Raw genomic sequence first — 19,412 nt, 5'->3', positions numbered from 1 at the left:
ACATGTGACTGAAAGAGTTATATGACATAACAGGGTATATTGAGAAGGCAGGGATACCCAGTGTTCCATAATGACGGACAGCACATTTAAAATGATAGAGAGCCCACATTGCTGCATCAACAGCTGTCTTGCGGTGCCTGTGGCTGTCTGGCCAGAGGATGACAGTGACAAGCAGTGAAACCTGCACCGAAATGTTGAAAATATTCTAACTCTCACTGTGTGCAGCTGGAAAAGCCAAGAAAGCACGAGAAGGGGATGAGTTACAGCTGTCCCATATCTAGTGAAGCATTTTTAATTCATCAACAGTTGAGGAATGAATAAAAACAGGAAGTTCTCACAGTGAAATGCATATACGTGGGTGTGTGAATGTGTGTGTTTGCAGAGCTTCTGCTGCCAGTGTGTGCAAAGCTCATGTTCCAAGGCGGGGAGGACTGATGATTATGCTGAATGGCATAAAGTCAGGTGTTATTACTGATGAAACAGCGAGTAAACAAACCATAATCATATTGTGGTGGATTCCTCGGAGCCCAGAACAATGACGGCGGCGAGGGATTTTGCGGTGGAATGACATAACACCATTCCCCTGAGAGCATAACACTGAGATAGACTCTGCTTCTCTATTGGAAGCAAATTAGTCGCCTGTTGAAAATTGGAATCTAAATCACAATGTATTAGCAGCCCTGATCTTGGTTAAGCTGCCGCTCACAGCGCTGTATTTTCACATTTGTAAAGATATTAGTATTTTAACGAGAAGGCACTCTTTTACTGGCCTCGACCCCGAGTTAGCTTGTTTTCTTCTGCATGTGTTTCATTCTTACCATTTCATGACATCCAAATGAATTAAGGGACAATATCAAAGATAAGCTCCATCTCATATCATTTTATACATATGCAGTCAATTCAAATGTCTGTATGCCAGCATATATTACCCCTCTCATTCTCTGCCAAACACACATTTCCCCTGAGTGTGGTTGCATGTGTCTGCAGTTTCCTTACTGTCAAAGAAAGGCCTGAGGTACTTGTTGTATCCTTTCATCAGCTTGTGAATGGTAGGAGGGAGAATCTCTCCCTCCTTCACTTCTGCGTTGAGCATCGAGTTCTCTAACAACCTGAAAACAGAGAGAGAGAGAGAGAGAGAGAGAGGAATAAACACAGAGACAAAATGCTGGGTGGAAGAAAAGGTGGGAGATTAAAATGGCAACTGAACAGGAAGAGAACGAAAACACTGCTTTTAATTATTTGGTTACCTGAAATTGACCCGGTTCAGTATATGTTAAACACCCCCTTTTTTTGTCAATCCAATGCCTTTAAAATTACCATTCGCTTTCATGAGAATTTTTTACGTTGTTTTTCGATGCTATCCTTAAAAGGCACATTGAAGTGTGGGAAGATGATTATATTGCTGGCAATTGTGGCAGGGGAAAATAACCACTCATTGCGCCTTCCCCCGTGGTGTGTGTGTGTATAAATCGGGACCTAAATACGAAAACGCATGCTCTGTGCCGAAAGCCCTGGGGCACGTGCCATGATGTAAGAAGGAGCAGAGGCAAGACAGATCAGGCCATGTGCAGAGGCACAACACATTCATCTCCGTATGCTGGCAGCGCTTCCGGGTCCCGGCTGTCGTCAAATGAGTGACAAGGAGAGCAAGAATACAGAGGCAAGATGCTTTTCTTATCATTCATCAAAGGCCAACGCATTCAGTTATTCATCGCTGCTAGAGTGAAGACGCTACGTGTTTTAAAGGATCAGTGTGTTACTGAAAATGAATCTTGGCACGTTAATTGCTGTAAACAAGTTAATCGATTTGAGTCGAGATGATTGATAGTTTCAATCACGCGCCAGTTTTATTTTATTAACCCCGTTGCTTGTTGTCGTGACAAAGGCAGAAAAGCAACGCCCTCTTTTTGTTTTGTGCTATAAAAAAGAACTTCTGTTGCGTTCCACTAGCTTTCCTGCTGTTTCTGACCCAGTGGAATGCTGCTGCTTCCTGGTGAGGATGACCCTGTTTGTATAAGCGTCTCAGGGTTGATGCAATGATTTATTGATGATAAAATGCTGCATATAAGTTTTGTTTTCTGTAAGGAGACACAGCCGTTGCACTTACCGTTACATCTCTGTGAGGCTGTAACAAGGAGCAGCAGTGCTTTGAGCTCAATGCCAATGTTACATGGCAACATGCTCACATATGACAATACTAACATACTCATGTTTAACAGGTGAGGCTTAGGTTAGTCTGTGAGCATGCTAACATTTCCTAAATAACACTATACACAAAGCACAGAAGAAGGTGATGGCAGTATCTACTTTTTATTTTTGGAGGTCTTAAGTCATACGGCGTTCATGTCCCATGTGGCACCAACGGTTTAGTTACCTTTACCGACGTCGCTGAATCACTTGAGTTACATAATGAACTTCCTTAATTAAACAAAACCCATTATATTTGTTCAAAAACCTAACCAAATACTATTGTTGACCTAACAACGACTGTTTCACAACATTAACATTACAGTTAAAACCATTGTAAACCATGTGCGAAGATTCAACATCAACATACTACGCGAAAAACGTTTCCCCAGACTGCCTAAGCCGCAAAATATGAGGAGCAGGCATGAGATCACGTTGGTCAGGGGAGCTCCAAAGTCATTAGCATGTGTGAATCTGGTCAATAGCCACTGATGAATGCATCAAACGGCCTGAGAGCCAAACTTAAAACAAAAAGAAGCACAGAAAATGTCTCCCCGCGAGACTCAGAACTTGTTTTATCTGACTGTCAAACCAGCTTAGACTGTGGGGTAACTCGCTCCCAGTGCACTGTTGCTATGCCGCATAAAGTCTGATTCACATGGCTCGCAGCCTGTTGTTTCAGCAGGCCACATGGAGAAGCCATGTTAGTGGCGGTTGTGGCAGCGCGCTGCCTCCGGCAGGCTGCATTATCAATCTGGATCGCCCTGTGTGACCCTCATTACATTCACAAAATAGTTTTGCATCTGTGCAATGTGGTTTTGTGTACCCATAAATGTGTCTCTGCAGTGGCAGAGATGAGGGTAGCAGCGAGAAATGAAAAACATAAAAAACAGGGGGAGGGAGGGGGTGATAAAAAAATTTAAAAAACAGTAGCATTCAAGGCAAATACAGAAAATTGAATTGTTTAGCGCTTACTGTTAGCGACAGAACTACTCATATTTGATGTTTGTCTGGTTTTCACAGTCTGACAATGAAACGCAGCGTCTAAGAGCTTCCGGCTCCTCTCACACTATCCATCTCTGCAAATCCCCAGGCTCTCGAACTTTTGGCTGTCTAAACCTTCACCTGCAGACAGGGATGAGGCCTGAGTTTTACAACCTGCCAAAACAGTTGCTATTCACTGAACCCTGACAATGGGTGGGGGGAGAGAAGAAAAGGATATTTAATTCCTCCCAGAATCACACTAATACTATCAATTCATCCTTTTTATGTGTGTGCAAGGTGGCATGATGTGAACACAAGAGGACATTTAGGCTGCGAGACGTAGTGGGAACCACACGCAACCCTCACCCTGACACACACACAAACAAACAACACTCACTTTATGTACTGTAGGGTACCTCTCCCACCCCAGATGAAAGCACAGCATGCGGAGTGCACCGTTTCCCAGGATGCATGCTGACAGCATCTGACACACCTGCCCACCAGGCTGCCTATCAAGAATAAGAAGATGACACGTCGAAGGTACTCAACTGAGCAGAGGAGGGTCTCTGCCATACTAAGTCCCAAGCTCTCAACACAATCGCAATAAACATAAATACAAACATATATGCCTCCATATTATGGTACGTAAGCTGCCATATTATACTGTATATTATACAGGTTATTGCGGAATATTTGAAAGTACACTCGTAGTAAACTATGACCGTAGTAAAGTAGATATTTTATTTTATTTTATTCATTTATTTTGCAGGGACAATGCACACTAATCAACAGTAGGACTGTAAGTGAGCCAGAGTGGCTAATTTCCATCTGCTGTCCCTGGCCAGATGTTTGTAAGGCAGCCTAAAATAACAAAATCTCAAAATAAAATGTAAATAAAATTCATAGACAAACTGACAACATATAAACAAAACCAATACACAGCATGTATATATGTATAGAGAGAGAGAGAGAGAGAGAGAGAGAGAGGGAGATTATGCAGCTTAGCCTTACACTTGCTTACTTAGAAGGCACCAGCTGGGTTTCCGCCCACAAACTAAACATGCAGGTTGCGCTTAAAGCGTCCAAGTGTCTTTCTGCCCACGCGGTCTGACAGTCTGTCCCGGGAGCCTCTGTCCCGGGAGCCTCTGACCCGGGAGCCTCTGACCCGTCGCTTGCCGAGATGGACTCTCGCCCATAACCTTGAACGGAGCAAGCTGCATCCGTCAAATGGATGGACCGGTGCATAGTTTTTTTAACATTACATTTGACGTTTATGACAAGCTAATTAAGTACTTAATTAAAGGCCAGCAAAACCCGGTGACTGACAAGTGCTGGAAGGCGATGGCAAAGAGACGCGAGGTGATTTGAAGAACGCATGCAGCAGATCAGCACTTCGACTACCAGCCCACGCGGGAGTGTCGGCGTGAGCAGCAGGTGATATCTGAGGGCTTGATCTGTCACGCCGCTTACAACAGTTCTACATTATCTGCTCAGACACTTGACACCTTGGATGGAAACAGCATCTTGTAATGTGCTAATTGGCCAGTCCTCACCGATCGCTTCTTGGCCCCCTGAACTCGGTGGGAAGGAAGTGCCAGCAGGAATCAATGATCGGTGTGTTCCTTTCGGTCGCGATCAGAGTCTTCTGTTATTCTCGCTAATGAGCCCTTTGGTTTGCTTATTGTGCTCCTGCTTCTCTCCTCGTTCTTTCACTGTCTCCCCCATCATCTCTCATTTCTCTCTCTCTCTCTCTCCATGATGAAGATAATTAGTCAAACCATTATGACTGCTGGCTATACTGTATGAGAAATCTGCATGAAAACACCAGTAACACTTATAATTACTCAGTTGTCACCAATTGAAGGAAGAAACAGCCAAATTAAACGGGCCAGTGGTCCCAGCATAAGGCAAAATTCAATACTGCGTAGGTTGAAAGATTATCATTCAACATTTTGAGAATCTTTTAATTTTTTAAATTTTAATCCATATGGACGTCCTTAAAGTCACTACGAGGAACTTACATTTTGTGTTGATGTTGATGGCCCCTGTAGACAAAAGCGACAGTGTCTCCAAGCAACAAAGTCCCTATAGAAAATGTTGAATGGATGTATAGTGCGTTTCTAGTCTTCTGACCACTCAAAGTGCTTCAACACTACGTATCATCATTCACCCATTCATACACTGATGGCTGTGGCTAAGGTTCCACCTGCCCACCAGGAGTAACAAACATTCATACACACATTCATACACCGTAGGCACAGCTATGAGAGCAATGTAGGGTTAAATGTCTTGCCCAAAGACACATCGACATGGGCTAGCGGAGCCGGGGATCGGACCACCGATCCTCTTCTTGAAGAAGAACCCTGCTCACCACTGAGTCACAGTCGCCCAGCAATAGCGGGACGAAGCTCTGCTCCTGGTCAGAAGGGGAGACGCCGCTGCCAGTTGTGGAGCACTCCTCAACCCGCCGGAGCTTCCGACTGCATGTCAAAGGCGGCAGCAAAGCCGGATCTGGCTCTGTTCGTGGTGGGCTGGAGTCTGAGCTCTAAGGGTTTCTCAGTGGACCTGCACACTTACGTCTGTTTTCGCCAGAATCGGTCCTGGTGGCACCGGTGACGAGCATTAAGAATAACTGAGATTGTTTCATAACTAGTGAAACGTACCTGGTAGTAACTTGAAGAGATATGATGGTGCATCACCTACAAAGCCATGATTGGTGATGCACCATCATATCTTAAGGAGCTTGTAGTACCATATTGCCCCACTAGAGAGCTGCGCTCACTAAATGCGGGGCTACTTGTAGTTCCTAGAGTTAAAAAAATTAGGATGGGAGCCAGAGCCTTCAGTTATCAAGCTCCTCTTTTATGGAACCAGCTTTCACTTTCAGTCCGGGAGGCAGACAGTCACCTCATTCAAGAATAGACTTAAGACTTTCCTGTTTGATAGTGCTTATAGTTAGGGCTGAATCAGGTTTGCCCTGGTCGAGCCCCTTGATATGCTGCTATAGGCTTATAGGCTGCTGGGGAATATTTTAGGATACACTGAGCACCTATCTCCTCTTATCTCTCGACTTATGGATGAATTTACATCACTCGTTTGCACCTTATTAACTCTGCTTCCTCCCCGGAGTCTTTGTGACTTCACATCTCATAAGGTCCATTGGACCTGGCGGTGTCTGATGCCTGGTGAGCCGGCCTCCCGCGTTGGCCATGCTGATGCATCTCCCCCCCCCCCCTCCCCTCCCCTCCTCTCTACCTCCTTCTGTTTCATGGATTGGAGTTCCATTCATACATTGTCATATTCATGTAATGTGTTTAAGTAACTCTGTAATGCTGTTCATTCTGTACACATGACATCTATTGCATCTATCCATCCGGGGAGAGGGATCCTCCTCTGTTGCTCTCCTGAAGGTTTCTTCCCTTTTTTCCCTGTGAAAGGTTATTTTTGGGGAGTTTTTCCTGATCCGATGTGAGGTCCTGGATGTCGTATGTGTACAGATTGTAAAGCCCTCTGAGGCAAATTTGTAATTTGTGATATTGGGCTATACAAAATAAACTGAATTTAATTGAATTATGAAGCAGTGGATATGTTGGGTAATGATATTTCATAACACAGTTATTTAGTTTGCTGTTTAATATCTAATGTAGCAGTGTTCGCTAATGATAGGACATATGGATGTAAAAAAGTCTTCATCTTCATTTTAATGAGTGAACTGTAAAAGACTGTAAAAGTGAGTAGAACAGAGGGCACACAAAACATCTGGCTGGCCATGAGCAACCTCCACCACCACAGGAAGGCCTTTGTGCCGACGTGCTCTACATTCTATGGCCTGGAGGTTTGTCTTCAACCTCCCGAAATTTACCCACACTACTCCGCGACCTTCACTGGTTACCGGTGGCCGCCCGCATCCGCTTCAAAACATTGGTACTTGCGTACCGTGCTGCGAACAGATCGGGTCCCGTCTACATCCAGAACATGGTCCAACCGTACACCCCACCTCGTTCACTTCGCTCGGCTTCTGCCAATCGGCTTGTAGCTCCGTCACTACGAGCTAAACACTACGGCTATGTCCGCCCACCCCTCTCCAGGAGCTGCCTCCGTAGTGCATGGCCATCTTGCACCTCCCCCTCCCATACACCCCCCCCCCCCTCCCCCCCATCACCCCCCACTCCCCCACCATCAAAAGCGTCACCAACCCCTATCTCCAGCCATCAGCCACCGACTGCAGACATCACCTCGTATCATGGATTACCAACTATCTGACAGCCACAGTTTGTCAGACTGAAGGACTGCCTGTCCGACACTGTGGTCTGCAGCACCGGAGCACCACAGGGAACTGTGCTCTCCCCTGCTCTGTTCACTCTGTACACTTCTGACTTCTGTTACAATACAGAGTCTTGCCACATGCAGAAGTTTTCGGACAACACAGCAATTGTGGGGTGTATCAGGGATGGCCAGGAGGGGGAGTACGAGAGTCTGGTGGAGGACTTTGTTCAATGGTACAAACACAACCACTTACAACTCAACACTGCTAAGACCAAGGAAATGGTGGTGGATTTCCGCAGGTCTAAACCCACTATGCTACCAGTCTCCATTGAGGGGGTCAATGTGGAGGTGGTAAGCACATACAAGTACCTTGGGGTAATTTTGGACAATAAACTGGACTGGTCTGCCAACACGGACACAATCTACAAGAAAGGGCAGAGCCGGCTGTACTTTCTGAGGAGGCTGCGGTCATTCAACGTCTGTAGCAAACTCCTCAGGATGTTTTACCAGTCTGTCGTCACCAGCGTCCTCTTCTACGCGGTGGTGTGCTGGGGAGGAAGCACTAAGAAGAAGGATGCAGGGCGACTGGATAGACTGGTGAAGAAAGCTGGCTCTGTGGTTGGTGCTGAACTGGAGTGCATCACTTCAGTCGCCGACAAAAAGGACCCTCACCAAACTGCTCACCATCATTGACAATGAAAGCCATCCACTCTACGGTACCATCACTCGACAGAAGAGTCTGATCAGCTGGAGACTGCGCTCGCTGCCATGCAGAACTGATAAACTGTGTAAATCATTCATCCCCAGAGCCATACAACTGTACAATAAATACAATCTGTCAATCAAAGGTACCTCACTAGAAAACCTCAGTTGACAGACTAGGAACAATGTTTACTGGCTATGTTAGCCTTTTGCACAGCCCCCAACTTACTTACTTACTTACTCACTGTTTACACTGACACTTTTTTTCACTGACTACTGACTATGTTGGCCCTCTGCACAGTCTCTACATCTTCCGTTGCAAACTAAAAACATATATTTTTCGACTATATCTTGAATAGGGAAGGTAGTAGCACTTTGGTAGCACTTAAATGGCTCTTACTGATAGTAGTTTAACTTACTTTTTAGTTTAACTTTATTGAAGAAATTGTACTTGCTTAATTCTTGTTGTTCTGAGTTTGGACTCATGGTTTAATGCTCTTATTGTAAGTCGCTTTGGACAAAAGCGTTGGCTAAATGACATGTAATGTAATGTAATGAGTGTTCTGTATGCCCACAGGGAGCAATTTCATTGAATATTCCCCTATTAAGGAGGATGTGAAAATCAGCTGAGCATGCTGGGGTTTAATAAGGTGGCATTCTTTTTTTTTTTGTGGTGCCCCAAGAGTATTCACGTGTTCCCGAGATGTATTTTCATGAGAAAAGTTTGATTTGTTGCAAGCAAATATGTTCTATAGTCATATTAGTTGTGTTTCTTTCCATATATTAGTAAATGGTAGAATTGGATTGGATTTATTCTAAATATGTGCATTATGTCTTTCATATTTAAATAAATATCTATGGAATATGGCCCACCCTTAGTTGACCTTCAAGGGCAGATAATCAAGCTTATTCATATACATGTTACAGCTAATGACATTTGCCTTTTATTTCACAGCCGCAGATCAAATGGGAAGCCATAGAAATGGCTTTGTTTTCTCTCGTGGCTTCCTTTATAGAGTAGGACATAAGTCTGAGGAGGCATCCATTGTCTAGTGACAGGCTGCCGGAGAGAAAAGGTAGCTCACTCCTCAAGGTGTGCCGGAAACGTTCTCCCCTCACTGGATGCTTTGCCTGTCAGGTTGCATTAAGCCTCTTCTTTTCTTCTTTTTCAGAGAATATATATTTTTTTTTTCGGTGTGAAATGGGATTTGAGGAAAGTTGCTGGTGCTCTCATAGACAGAGATAATTCTCTCGCTCATCAGGGACTTCCAAAACGTCCCGAGGCCCCTAGGCAGCCGCTGCGGCGTCGGAGATTCCCTAGGCAGACAACCAGCCACTACGAGAACAAAAAATGAACCTCCTCCTGAGTTCATGTCGCAGGCTTTTCGTGGATAAATACAGCTGTTTCTCCTTTTCATGCTGTCCCAGGAAGACCCCTAAGCCCCTACACATGGGAGAATAGAAGAACTCCTCCCTGCCAAATACAGAACATTTACTGTCTTCATAAGCCCACTGAAGTTTGAATCTCATACAAAATGTGTGACTGTATTTCAGGCAAATTGGCAAGTGTTGATGGTACACTTTCACATTTCTGGCTTCTTTAGTCTTATTTATATATATTCAGTATATAAGTCCTGCACCAGGTTGGAAACAGCAGCAGGCCCATTCGTTTTTTTTAATTTATTTTGCAAAAACTGGAAACACTAGAATCTATCTATTGCAAATATATTATTATATATTGCCAATGTTGTACAAAAAATTAGAGGCTCTACGTGCTATAAAACATTTGTACATTTCTACATTCGTACAACCTCTACTTAAAGTCTCTCCGGTCCTCTCCTCAAAGCACTGTGCTCAGCGGCCTGCAGTTTAGTCGCAGTTTCGCAGAATTTTTGTCACGGCTTCCCAGATGGGCTGAGGAGCGCAGAATTTAATGTTTTTTTTACACCTGGTTAAAGCAAAAGGTTTATTTGGGGCAAAATTTTAAGTGAGACTTGTAGACTAATTTGACGAATTTAAGCGTTTCTGGCATCATCCTCATACATGATGTGTTCAAGGACCGTCGTTGAAAATCTGGCAATAATTATGTTTTTTATAAGCTTCTGGCGAGGATAAAGGGTGTAACTTTGGCGATTATTTAAAGAAAACATGCTTTTAAATCCCGCCCTGTGGGTTTTGGGGTTCAGAGAGTTAAAAAGAAGGCGCCTGCTGTAGAATAATCTTGGCAAGTTAGTTGTAATTAACCAGCGGGAAGAAAAAGAAGAAAAAAAAGATCATCAGTGTCTTCCAATTTGCCTGGATTACAAGGCGTCGTATGCTTAACAATCCTGATAGGTTTTTCTTTAATGCTAAAGTACAATTTCTTAATCTTTACAGATATGGATGTAGCGCTTTTGCTCATTCCATTATATTATTCTGACCTCATTTTTATTAATAATACATGCAGGCCTGGAAACTCTGCTCTGCTGATTACTGAAAGGGAGATTTGTCAATGAAGTGCTTTGCTCCATCACCCCAAGCCAATTAAGATGAAGTATTAGTCACTTTTCACTATTAACTTGTCATGCCCTCTTGTGTCCACGCGGCGTTTAATCAATTACAGCGCCGGCACAATCAGAAATGATCCGGTATCCTGAATCAGTGCTGCGACAAAACTGGATGGATTATTTGAGTGAGCTTCACGGCATGTCCATTTGTCAGCTTTGTTGTTAACGCTCATCAGCCGCTGCTTTTATACCAGACTACTCACCCCGGAGGCGGTTTGTCCCTCAAGGAGCCGCAAAGTTGCATCGGTTGAAATATGTCGTCGTACTGCTAAACTGCATCTTGAACAAAAATAGACAACACAAAATGAGACGTATGGCTGTCGCAGCAACAAGCGGTGCGTGGATTGACAAAATGAGTTTCTCGGAGTGATTAAACACAGCATGTGTGATCCCGCTGTGAGACAAATGCAGCAGGCATTAAATCAGCTGGCCCGCTTTCAGTGTGATGTTTATAGATCCAAACTCTTGCTCACCTCTCTGTGCAGTAATAGCGAGTCTGACAGTCAGCCATGAGTAATTGATGGAATGTGTGCACAGTCTCCTGAGTGGCTCAACTTGGGCGGGGTGCTGGTTGTCATGCAGACCAGTGGGTCCCTTACTGCTTCCCATCAATGCTAAAGAAAATTATGGCCGGCACTGCAAGATAATGACTGAAAAACACTGATGCAAATTTAAATGTCATTTAGGAAAATGACTTCAGATTTCCACAATACAATATGCAGTGCATAGAATCATGAGGACAACCGCTGTGTGGGATCTGACGGAGCTCATCCCTCACCCACTGGTTTGGAAGACGGAATGTGTACCGGTTTTAATTAGAGACAGTGTCACACTCGCATGACGGCAATGTTAGAGAAGAGTAGCCAAGCAATTTGTCCAAGTTCCACATGCTACTTCAGTGCAGAAATTAGGAAAATATGTATATATGCTTGTATGGATGCCAGTGCATCAACAAGACATTACTGCTAGCAAAGACATTGTTCTTCAATTGCCATGCTAGCAACTCTAGGTAACCTACAGACTCTTCGAAAATTGGCAAAAGGAATGCAAATGAATGTGCATTTCCATCCATTACTGTTCAGCAAGTATTAGGAGTTGGTTACTTTTACATCTGTAATTATGACCTTTTTTTTTAATCAATAAATGTGTCAGAAAATGTCCTTTGTGTAAAGGACATTTTCTGGAGAAATGTAACTTTCAAAATCTATAAGTATGTGTCATTATGTTAGAAATGCTTAAAACAGTGTGTAATAACAAAAAAGTTAAGAAACATATTTTAATTTTCATCAGGTCTCACTTCATAAACAATTTAACATGAAACTTTTGAGATTACAACCTATTTTACATCTTCTCAAACAGTTGTGTTTGCCTGGAGCTTTCAGTGTGCATGTTACAGGTTGTTATATTTGTCCATATCCTGGTGATTTAGAGATTTTGTTAAGCTCCCTGAATCAGTTCATGTCCAGCTGAACACAGAACCCAAAACTCTCAGAAACAATACTAATACTATTATGTACAACACCAACATATTATTTACAAAGAAAAGACCACACAAACACTCTCCACTGCTGCTCCCCTCACTTCCACCCCTCCCCCACAGGCAATCTCGCAAAATGACCATACCTCTCTCTTAGTAAACATTATAAACAGCTTTATTGTCTCAATCACTAGTTTCAAGTATTCTTCAATTCATGGATGTGAGGTCCTGGGTCAGGGATGTCGTATGTGTACAGATTGGAAAGCCCTTTGAGGCAAATTGGTAATTTGTGATATTGGGCTATATAAAATAAACTGAATTGAAAAATAGATGACAAAGCAGGGTTATGGCTACCTTGTGATTGACAGGTCACTACAATGACGTTGTATCTTAGAACTTCAACCCTTTCAGCATCTAAAAATGTCTTATTCAGTGTTCAGTTGTTACTTAGCTCTACCCTCTCATGTCACTTCAAGTTTAAAAAAATAAGATTGCAATGACTAAAAACCAAGACTGGCGTCTTGGTCCTTTTACAAGACACAAATGCAACATGGTCAGAAGGTAGTAACAATACATAGGTTTAAATTGGTAGGTAATGTATACATTATTTAAAAAGTTATTTGAATTTGAGGTTTGTCACGTTGGTGTTTTCAAAACTAAAGTTCTTAAAAACAAATGCCATTCTTTTAACTAAAACATAAAAAAATGCATGTCAACAGTTATAAAAGTAATCTAAACATATGAATGACACTGAAGTTATGTTGGCAGACACCCAACGTCATCCTGCCAAGACTGCGATCAACAATTTGGCTTTTCATAAAGGAGGAGACACATTTTATGCCTCCGAGGGTAATCTATAAGTACACTTGGCGTTTTCTTCCTGCCCTTTACATGCAGAGTTAAGTCATTACTGAAGAAATAACTCATTAGTTATGAAGAAAAACATAACCATCCAGAAAAATCCCATCATAATTAACTGTTTTCTTGTCAACGCCAGAGTAACAAGCATGCTAATGGAGCCTCCCCCGAACCGGTCCACAAATGGCATGCAAATTCAGAACGTATACAGCAATGTTATTGTACTGACAACAGTGTTTCATGTGACATTTTTATCCAACCGAATATGAAATTAAACATCATGCCAGCATCTTGATATGTGTTAGGATATTGATCATTATTAAACATAGAGCTACTGCACCAAAATATGGTTGCAAAACACGCTGGCATTGCATCTTAGACTTAATAATAACAAAAGTGTATTTTAAAAAGTGTATTCTTTTCTTTTTTTACAGGGCTATAATCACTATTGTTGGGCCAGAAATATCTGATGATCAACCATCAAACCGACGTTTACATTTCCCCACCTCTTATATCACCCCCAGCACTCTAATGAAAGACTGTCAAAAGTGAGTCCGTCAAAGAACATAACAGTGGTGGAGAGTTGGCAGCAGTTTCGTCACATCTATAAGAGAGCACATTAAATCAGGTCCGCGGGGTATTCCAGTTAGTCAAGCAGCACTTAATAAAGTGAGCTGAAACATTATGGTATGGAGAATGAAGATATCTGCAGGGCGAGTATAATAAAAGGTTATTATATTCTGAAAAAGCCTCTAACCTACTATCATTGTGCAGATATATTTCTTTAGGCAGGGATTAGAACTGCAGAATTTTGTTTAATTCATTTATTTATTTTTTTTATGTCAAAGCTTCGATGCATTCCTTATTGTGGAAAAAGTTTCATCCAAGTTACATGCTTCATTAACGTTCCATGCTGCACAAAGCGTGCATTTGTATTCTGTAAGAGAAACCTTGAGGGGAGAACATTGGGTTGAAAACAGAAACGTGTCTGTGTTTCCCAGCTCAATATCCTCCTAATGTGACCCATGAAGGAGAGCTTTTAAACTCTAATATGTTGTCTGCATTGCTTTTGCCTTATATCAGATTTTCACTGTATGTATTTGGTCATCATGTTGAAATCGCCCCAGGCCAGGGTTGGGAGGGTTACTAAATGTATTCGGATACAATTAATCCTGCCATGGCCCTGCTGATGCCCCTCTTCTATAACTCCTTCTGTTTAAATGGATTGTGGAAATCTACTACTCATTATTCATAATTTCTGTCATATTCATTGAATGTGTCGTAACTCTGTAATGCTGTTCATTATGTACACATGACAACTATTGCTTCTGTCCATCCGGGGAGAGGGATCCTCATTGGTTGCTCTCCTGAAGGTTTCTCCCCTTTTTTCCCTGTGAAAGGTTTTTTTCTGTTTTTTTGGGAGTTTTTCCTGATCCGATTTGAGGTCCTGGGGCAGGGATGTCGTATGTGTACAGATTGTAAAGCCTTCTGAGGCAAACTTGTAATTTTTTATTCTGGGCTATACAAATTAAACTGAATTGAATTGAATTACGAAAGGAAATTACGTAATAAAAACTATGTAATAAGTAACACTACACAAGTATCACAATGGAAGAGTACTGCAACTTGATAACGTTTTGTTAGTTTTAGATTACACCGATGCCAAATATGCAAATAAAGCAAAGTAAAAAAAGACATTTTATCATTATTTTGTATTTAAAGCAGAAAAGAGGAACAACAACATCATCATCATCATCAGTATAGTGCCAGTTCAGCTGTCAAAATGCTGGCATTGGCCAAGGACTCGAGGGGTTTAAACCATAATTTGCGATAACTTGCACTGTACTGTGATGTTCCCCTTTCTGCTTTACATACAGAAATTATTAATACCCAGTGGAATTATTTTTTCCCTAATGTTAGAGGCCATTGTTGTGAGGAGTTGGAATGTGTAGGAAAAAACATCAGGGTTTGGCCTACAAATACTGTTTGTCTTGTTATTCATCCTACGGAAGTTAATTTAGCATTGAATTCTGGTTTCACACGGGTCACAGCAGAACTGTGTTGACTTCCGCACAGTATTGTTAGAAACTTATTCATAGTCAAAATCTGCAATAAAATTCACAATGCAGTTTCTTTGTATGGTAAAACATAATTTTGAGGAGGACTGCATGGTAGTATACCATTCTTTGTTTTTCTTCTTTATTTTTAAATTCTAAACCTAATAATCCTCATATTTCTTTATTATTAAATAATTACATGGTAATGTGTCACAGTAATTATAAAAAATATATGACATTTTAATAAAGCAGTGTTATTGGGGAGGTCATTCTGTGTTGTCTTTCCAGGATTTACCTTAGATTGATGGTTGACATCAGGTTGGTCGCTCTGCATTGAACAGACTGGTCCAGTAGCTATTTGTTAGCTTGGAGCAGAGGCTGGATGTGTGTGGATGGCAGCTATCCTCCACTAAATAGCCATGCAGTAACTCTAAAAGCGGTCGAAGGCCGTGGTTACTTTTGTCTCTTCAATGCAACTTTTGCGATCGGATGTGCCCACGTGCTGTACACACTTCAATGCCATCATTCACTGTAGAATGTCAACGACTTCTTTGAGATCATAGCAAGAACATGCTTGGACTGATTATTCAATATTGAGTGAAACAGGAATGAATGCCCTAAGACCATTCAATTGCTGTGCTCCTCTCGAACTTTATCCTTGCATCATGAGCCTGTATAGCTGTGCTGTATGCGACAACTGTACACAGCGATCAGAGTTTTAGCTTTTAGCCGTTAGAGAGAAAGGTGAGGGAGAAACCAAGTAAACCTCTATGATCTTGAGTTTAGCTATAAGAGAACATCCCTCTTAAGGCAAGCATGTTTCTTTATTAAATCTTCTTTTACAAGAGCTCTGAGATTTTAAGAGCTCAAAGGAAAGAAAAAATGAGAGCTTGGTTAGTATTAATTAAAATCACACTACAAAGCGTTATCGTGGTAATAAGAGCCTTATCCCAGCTCCAGCATTGTAGTCTTGCAATGTGAAACTGACCTCAGAGCTTTGGAGGAGCTCATGCACAGAAACTGAAAATACTGTACAGGCTTATTTCTTTAAACTTACAATGGGTACACCTTGTTTTTTTTTTATTTAATGCTGGCTATGAAATGTTGTGCTGACCTTTCCAGTTCTACATCAGAGATGAAAGTTTCTAACCATTGGACGTAGTTTAAGATATGACAAAATACGTATGTTGTATTCAATTCCTGCGAGCATTGCATTTGTCTAAATGCAATGAGTAAAATACTCTTGGGGGCATGATAATTAATGTAAAAGGGATAATTTGCAGATAAATTAAGAAATTACATTAAATTGCACGCAAGAACCACTCGTATGAAGAGTTGTGTCATGTATGAGTGATTTAAGGCAATCCGCGGCAAATGGGAAAACAGTTTGATTTTTAATCATTAGCTGAATGAATTTGGAGTTCAAGTGTAACACTGAAATGTGACTTGCCAATATACTGAGGGCTTTTTTACATTTAATTTCTAGTGGCATATTTCCCCACAGCAAAATACAGTTCAGAGTGAGAGAAGGTTGCTGCTCTACACCTGACAGTGTGACATCATCCACTCTAGGCTATAATATTCATATGTCTAATATCTCTGCGATTCTAAAACCACTGAGTGAGGTTTAGAAAAAGTATTGTGGTAGGGCTTAAAATGTAAACATCACATAAGTACAGAAAACACATCATAAGCATCACAAACTTAACTTCAAAATAACCCAACAACACTAACACCGGTCTCTTGGGTGTAAGTCCTGGGTTTATTTGACCCACCGATAAGTAGTCTTACACAATTTTTATAGTACGTCACTTGCTCTGAGCTAACATATTCACATGAATGCTGATTAGTCATGCTTCAGAACGATGTTTTGTAGCGTCAACACATGTTTGTGGGAGTCTGGTGCATTCAACTTGGAACACAAGCAAAACCTCAAATACTAAAGTAAGAGTTTCAGATGAGGATACAAAAATGTTCTTGCATGAAGCCAAATTAGTTTTTTAACGCCAATGATTACTTAATCCCTTCTTCCTACAGTACCTGTATAGGGCAATAGTGTGGTTATGGTTAGAGAAAGGCCATGGTTGTGACAAATTAACTTTTGTTTAAGTTTAGGCAGCACTTATTATTGCAGCTAGTGTTCCACAAGAAAGTTAGAAACACTGGTCGTCAAACTCACTCTCAAAATGACTACATAATAGGCACACCTTTTCCTACATTGGTATTGGACATAGTATAATTGTGAGGTGCTGAGTTGTCCAATATGAACAGAATTCCTTAGGATACTGGGATGTACGGGGAACGGCAAGGGGGGGGGGGGGGGGGGGGGAAAGTCAGAAATAGGATCAGGCATGTTAATTAAATTCACAAAATTCAAATGACTTTCATGGTTAAAATGTCTAAAGACTCAAGTCACATTTGTCATCTACAGCAGGGAGTGAGACCAACTCCACATGCAAATTTAATAATATATCATTTGTGATAGAAGACTCAGCTTGGAGGAATATGTTTTAAACCTGTCAAGAAACAAAAAAAAGGTTCCCTATTCTTTGACGAATCAGAGCGGTGGTGTTTGTATTGTTCCCCGGTAATCTTTTATGAGTTGCTCTCACAGAAATGAAGAAGCCAATGAACACGTGGAGCAATAGTGTAGAATAATCAGGTCTCTAATGAGAAAATGTCTCGCAGAGGGAAAAAGTAAAAGTGACAATGGTATCATGAGAAACCGCTGTGAAAATGGAAATGGAAGAGACACCCAACAGAGACGAGATATTGCTCCAGTAGGGGAGCTACAATTAAACTTAATGAACATGAAAAACTGTTTTTCAATTTGCTCTGCTACAGAAAGTGATAAATGATGGATCTCAAAATAGCCGAGGAAAAGGGAATTTCTAACAGTCGCTGTAGGAAAAACAAAAAAGGATCTTGTGAAATTAAAAAGAACCTCAATTGCCTCCTTAATTAAATCTAAGGACATTTTCTTTTCACCTTTATCAAAGACCTCTTCTTCGACCTCTTGAGGAATTTCTTCAACTGTCAGAAACTGTAGCTCTATTTCTAACACAATCCTGGAAGCTTTTAGGAAATTACTGAAACTCATAGATATAGTTGCATCGGTTATCTGGCGTTTCCATGTCAACAGCTGCAATAACGGCACCGGTTTTTACCCACTTTAGTATGAGAGTTAAGGTCAGATTTTTGGTGTGTTTTGGCTTTCAGCTGAGCATTAAATGGGCTGTGGCAACGCCTCCGAAGCTTCAGCGGTGTTATATTTGGGCAACCCTTGACAAATGACATCAGCCTGAGCAGCCACAAGCATTAACTTGTAAAAAGGAGTCTAATCAAGCATCACTCTTTCAAATCAACGAGCAAACGCACATGTTGGAGTCCAATCTCAGTTTTTGTATAATCTCCAGTAGGCACACAGTTCAACAAAGCTTCACTGTCATTGTCTGATTCTGTATTGTTGGTGAAAATAATACGCTTTCCCCAAACCCAAATTTATTTTGAATCAACAACTTTAACAACTCCTCAGAGACATCATAAACAAATCTTCTTAATAAGTGACAATAAAAACACCATGTATTCCATTTGCAAGTGCAGGGTATAATGATCTTAACAGCCAATAATTTCTCTACAATAGAGTCACAGAATCATCTGACCATATGGGGTACGCTAATCTCTCCACTGACAATCAATACAAATTAAAAAAACGCTGACATGAAATAGATTTCTATACAGGAAAAAGTCATGCATCTCCAGTAAAAGCAAGAAAAAGCATACTGTAAGCCTTTAATATGCCTGTAATAGGGCCCAGAAAAAAAATGTTATCCATGCTTTCTGTAAGCGGTGCTGTCAAACCATCGCTTCCTATATGCAGTCCTATGGTGTTACTTTATGCCTCTATTGAGAGAGATTAAAATAGAAATCAAGCCTTTGATGCTGCTGCCTGGGTTTATACATGACTTGCAGAGGAACGCAGTTCCGTGTAGTTACAAAATTATGAGTGGATGCATTTTATAGCTTGTGGTTGACAATATCAGGTCATTATCAGGTCAATTACAATTGCCTATATGGCATGGTCTCCTTTGCCTCATGTATTTTCTGAAATGTTTACTTGTATTGATGTTATGTTTTACCTTGCTTGTAGAGCACTTTGTAAACCCTGTTTTTAAAGGTGCTATATGAATAACATTATTATTATTATTGGACTGGATGGAATACTTTCTGTAGATAATGTTTTGACTGCATTGTGGATTGTCTGCTACGGCTGCTCATAGTTTAGAAACCGTAGCCATGGCAAGCATTACGCACTAGTGAGAGTGACAATTAACA

The 19,412-nt window shown here is 41.4% G+C and overlaps 1 protein-coding gene across 1 annotated transcript in view; it reads right to left on the bottom strand.

Moving 5' to 3' along the window:
• The window catches only part of LOC117744059 (gamma-aminobutyric acid receptor subunit pi), a 38,896-nt gene that overhangs the window by 13,154 nt on the left and 6,330 nt on the right, over positions 1–19,412 (bottom strand). The window contains exon 3 of the mRNA XM_034552142.1: positions 997–1,109. Within this exon, the coding sequence (XP_034408033.1) occupies positions 997–1,109 (113 nt within the window). The remainder of the gene's footprint in view (positions 1–996; positions 1,110–19,412) is intronic.

This window comes from Cyclopterus lumpus, chromosome 15 (assembly GCF_009769545.1).
Source record: "Cyclopterus lumpus isolate fCycLum1 chromosome 15, fCycLum1.pri, whole genome shotgun sequence".
Lineage (NCBI taxonomy): Eukaryota > Metazoa > Chordata > Actinopteri > Perciformes > Cyclopteridae > Cyclopterus > Cyclopterus lumpus.
Note: the sequence above shows the minus strand (reverse complement) of the source record. Positions and strands in the feature narration are given on the sequence as shown.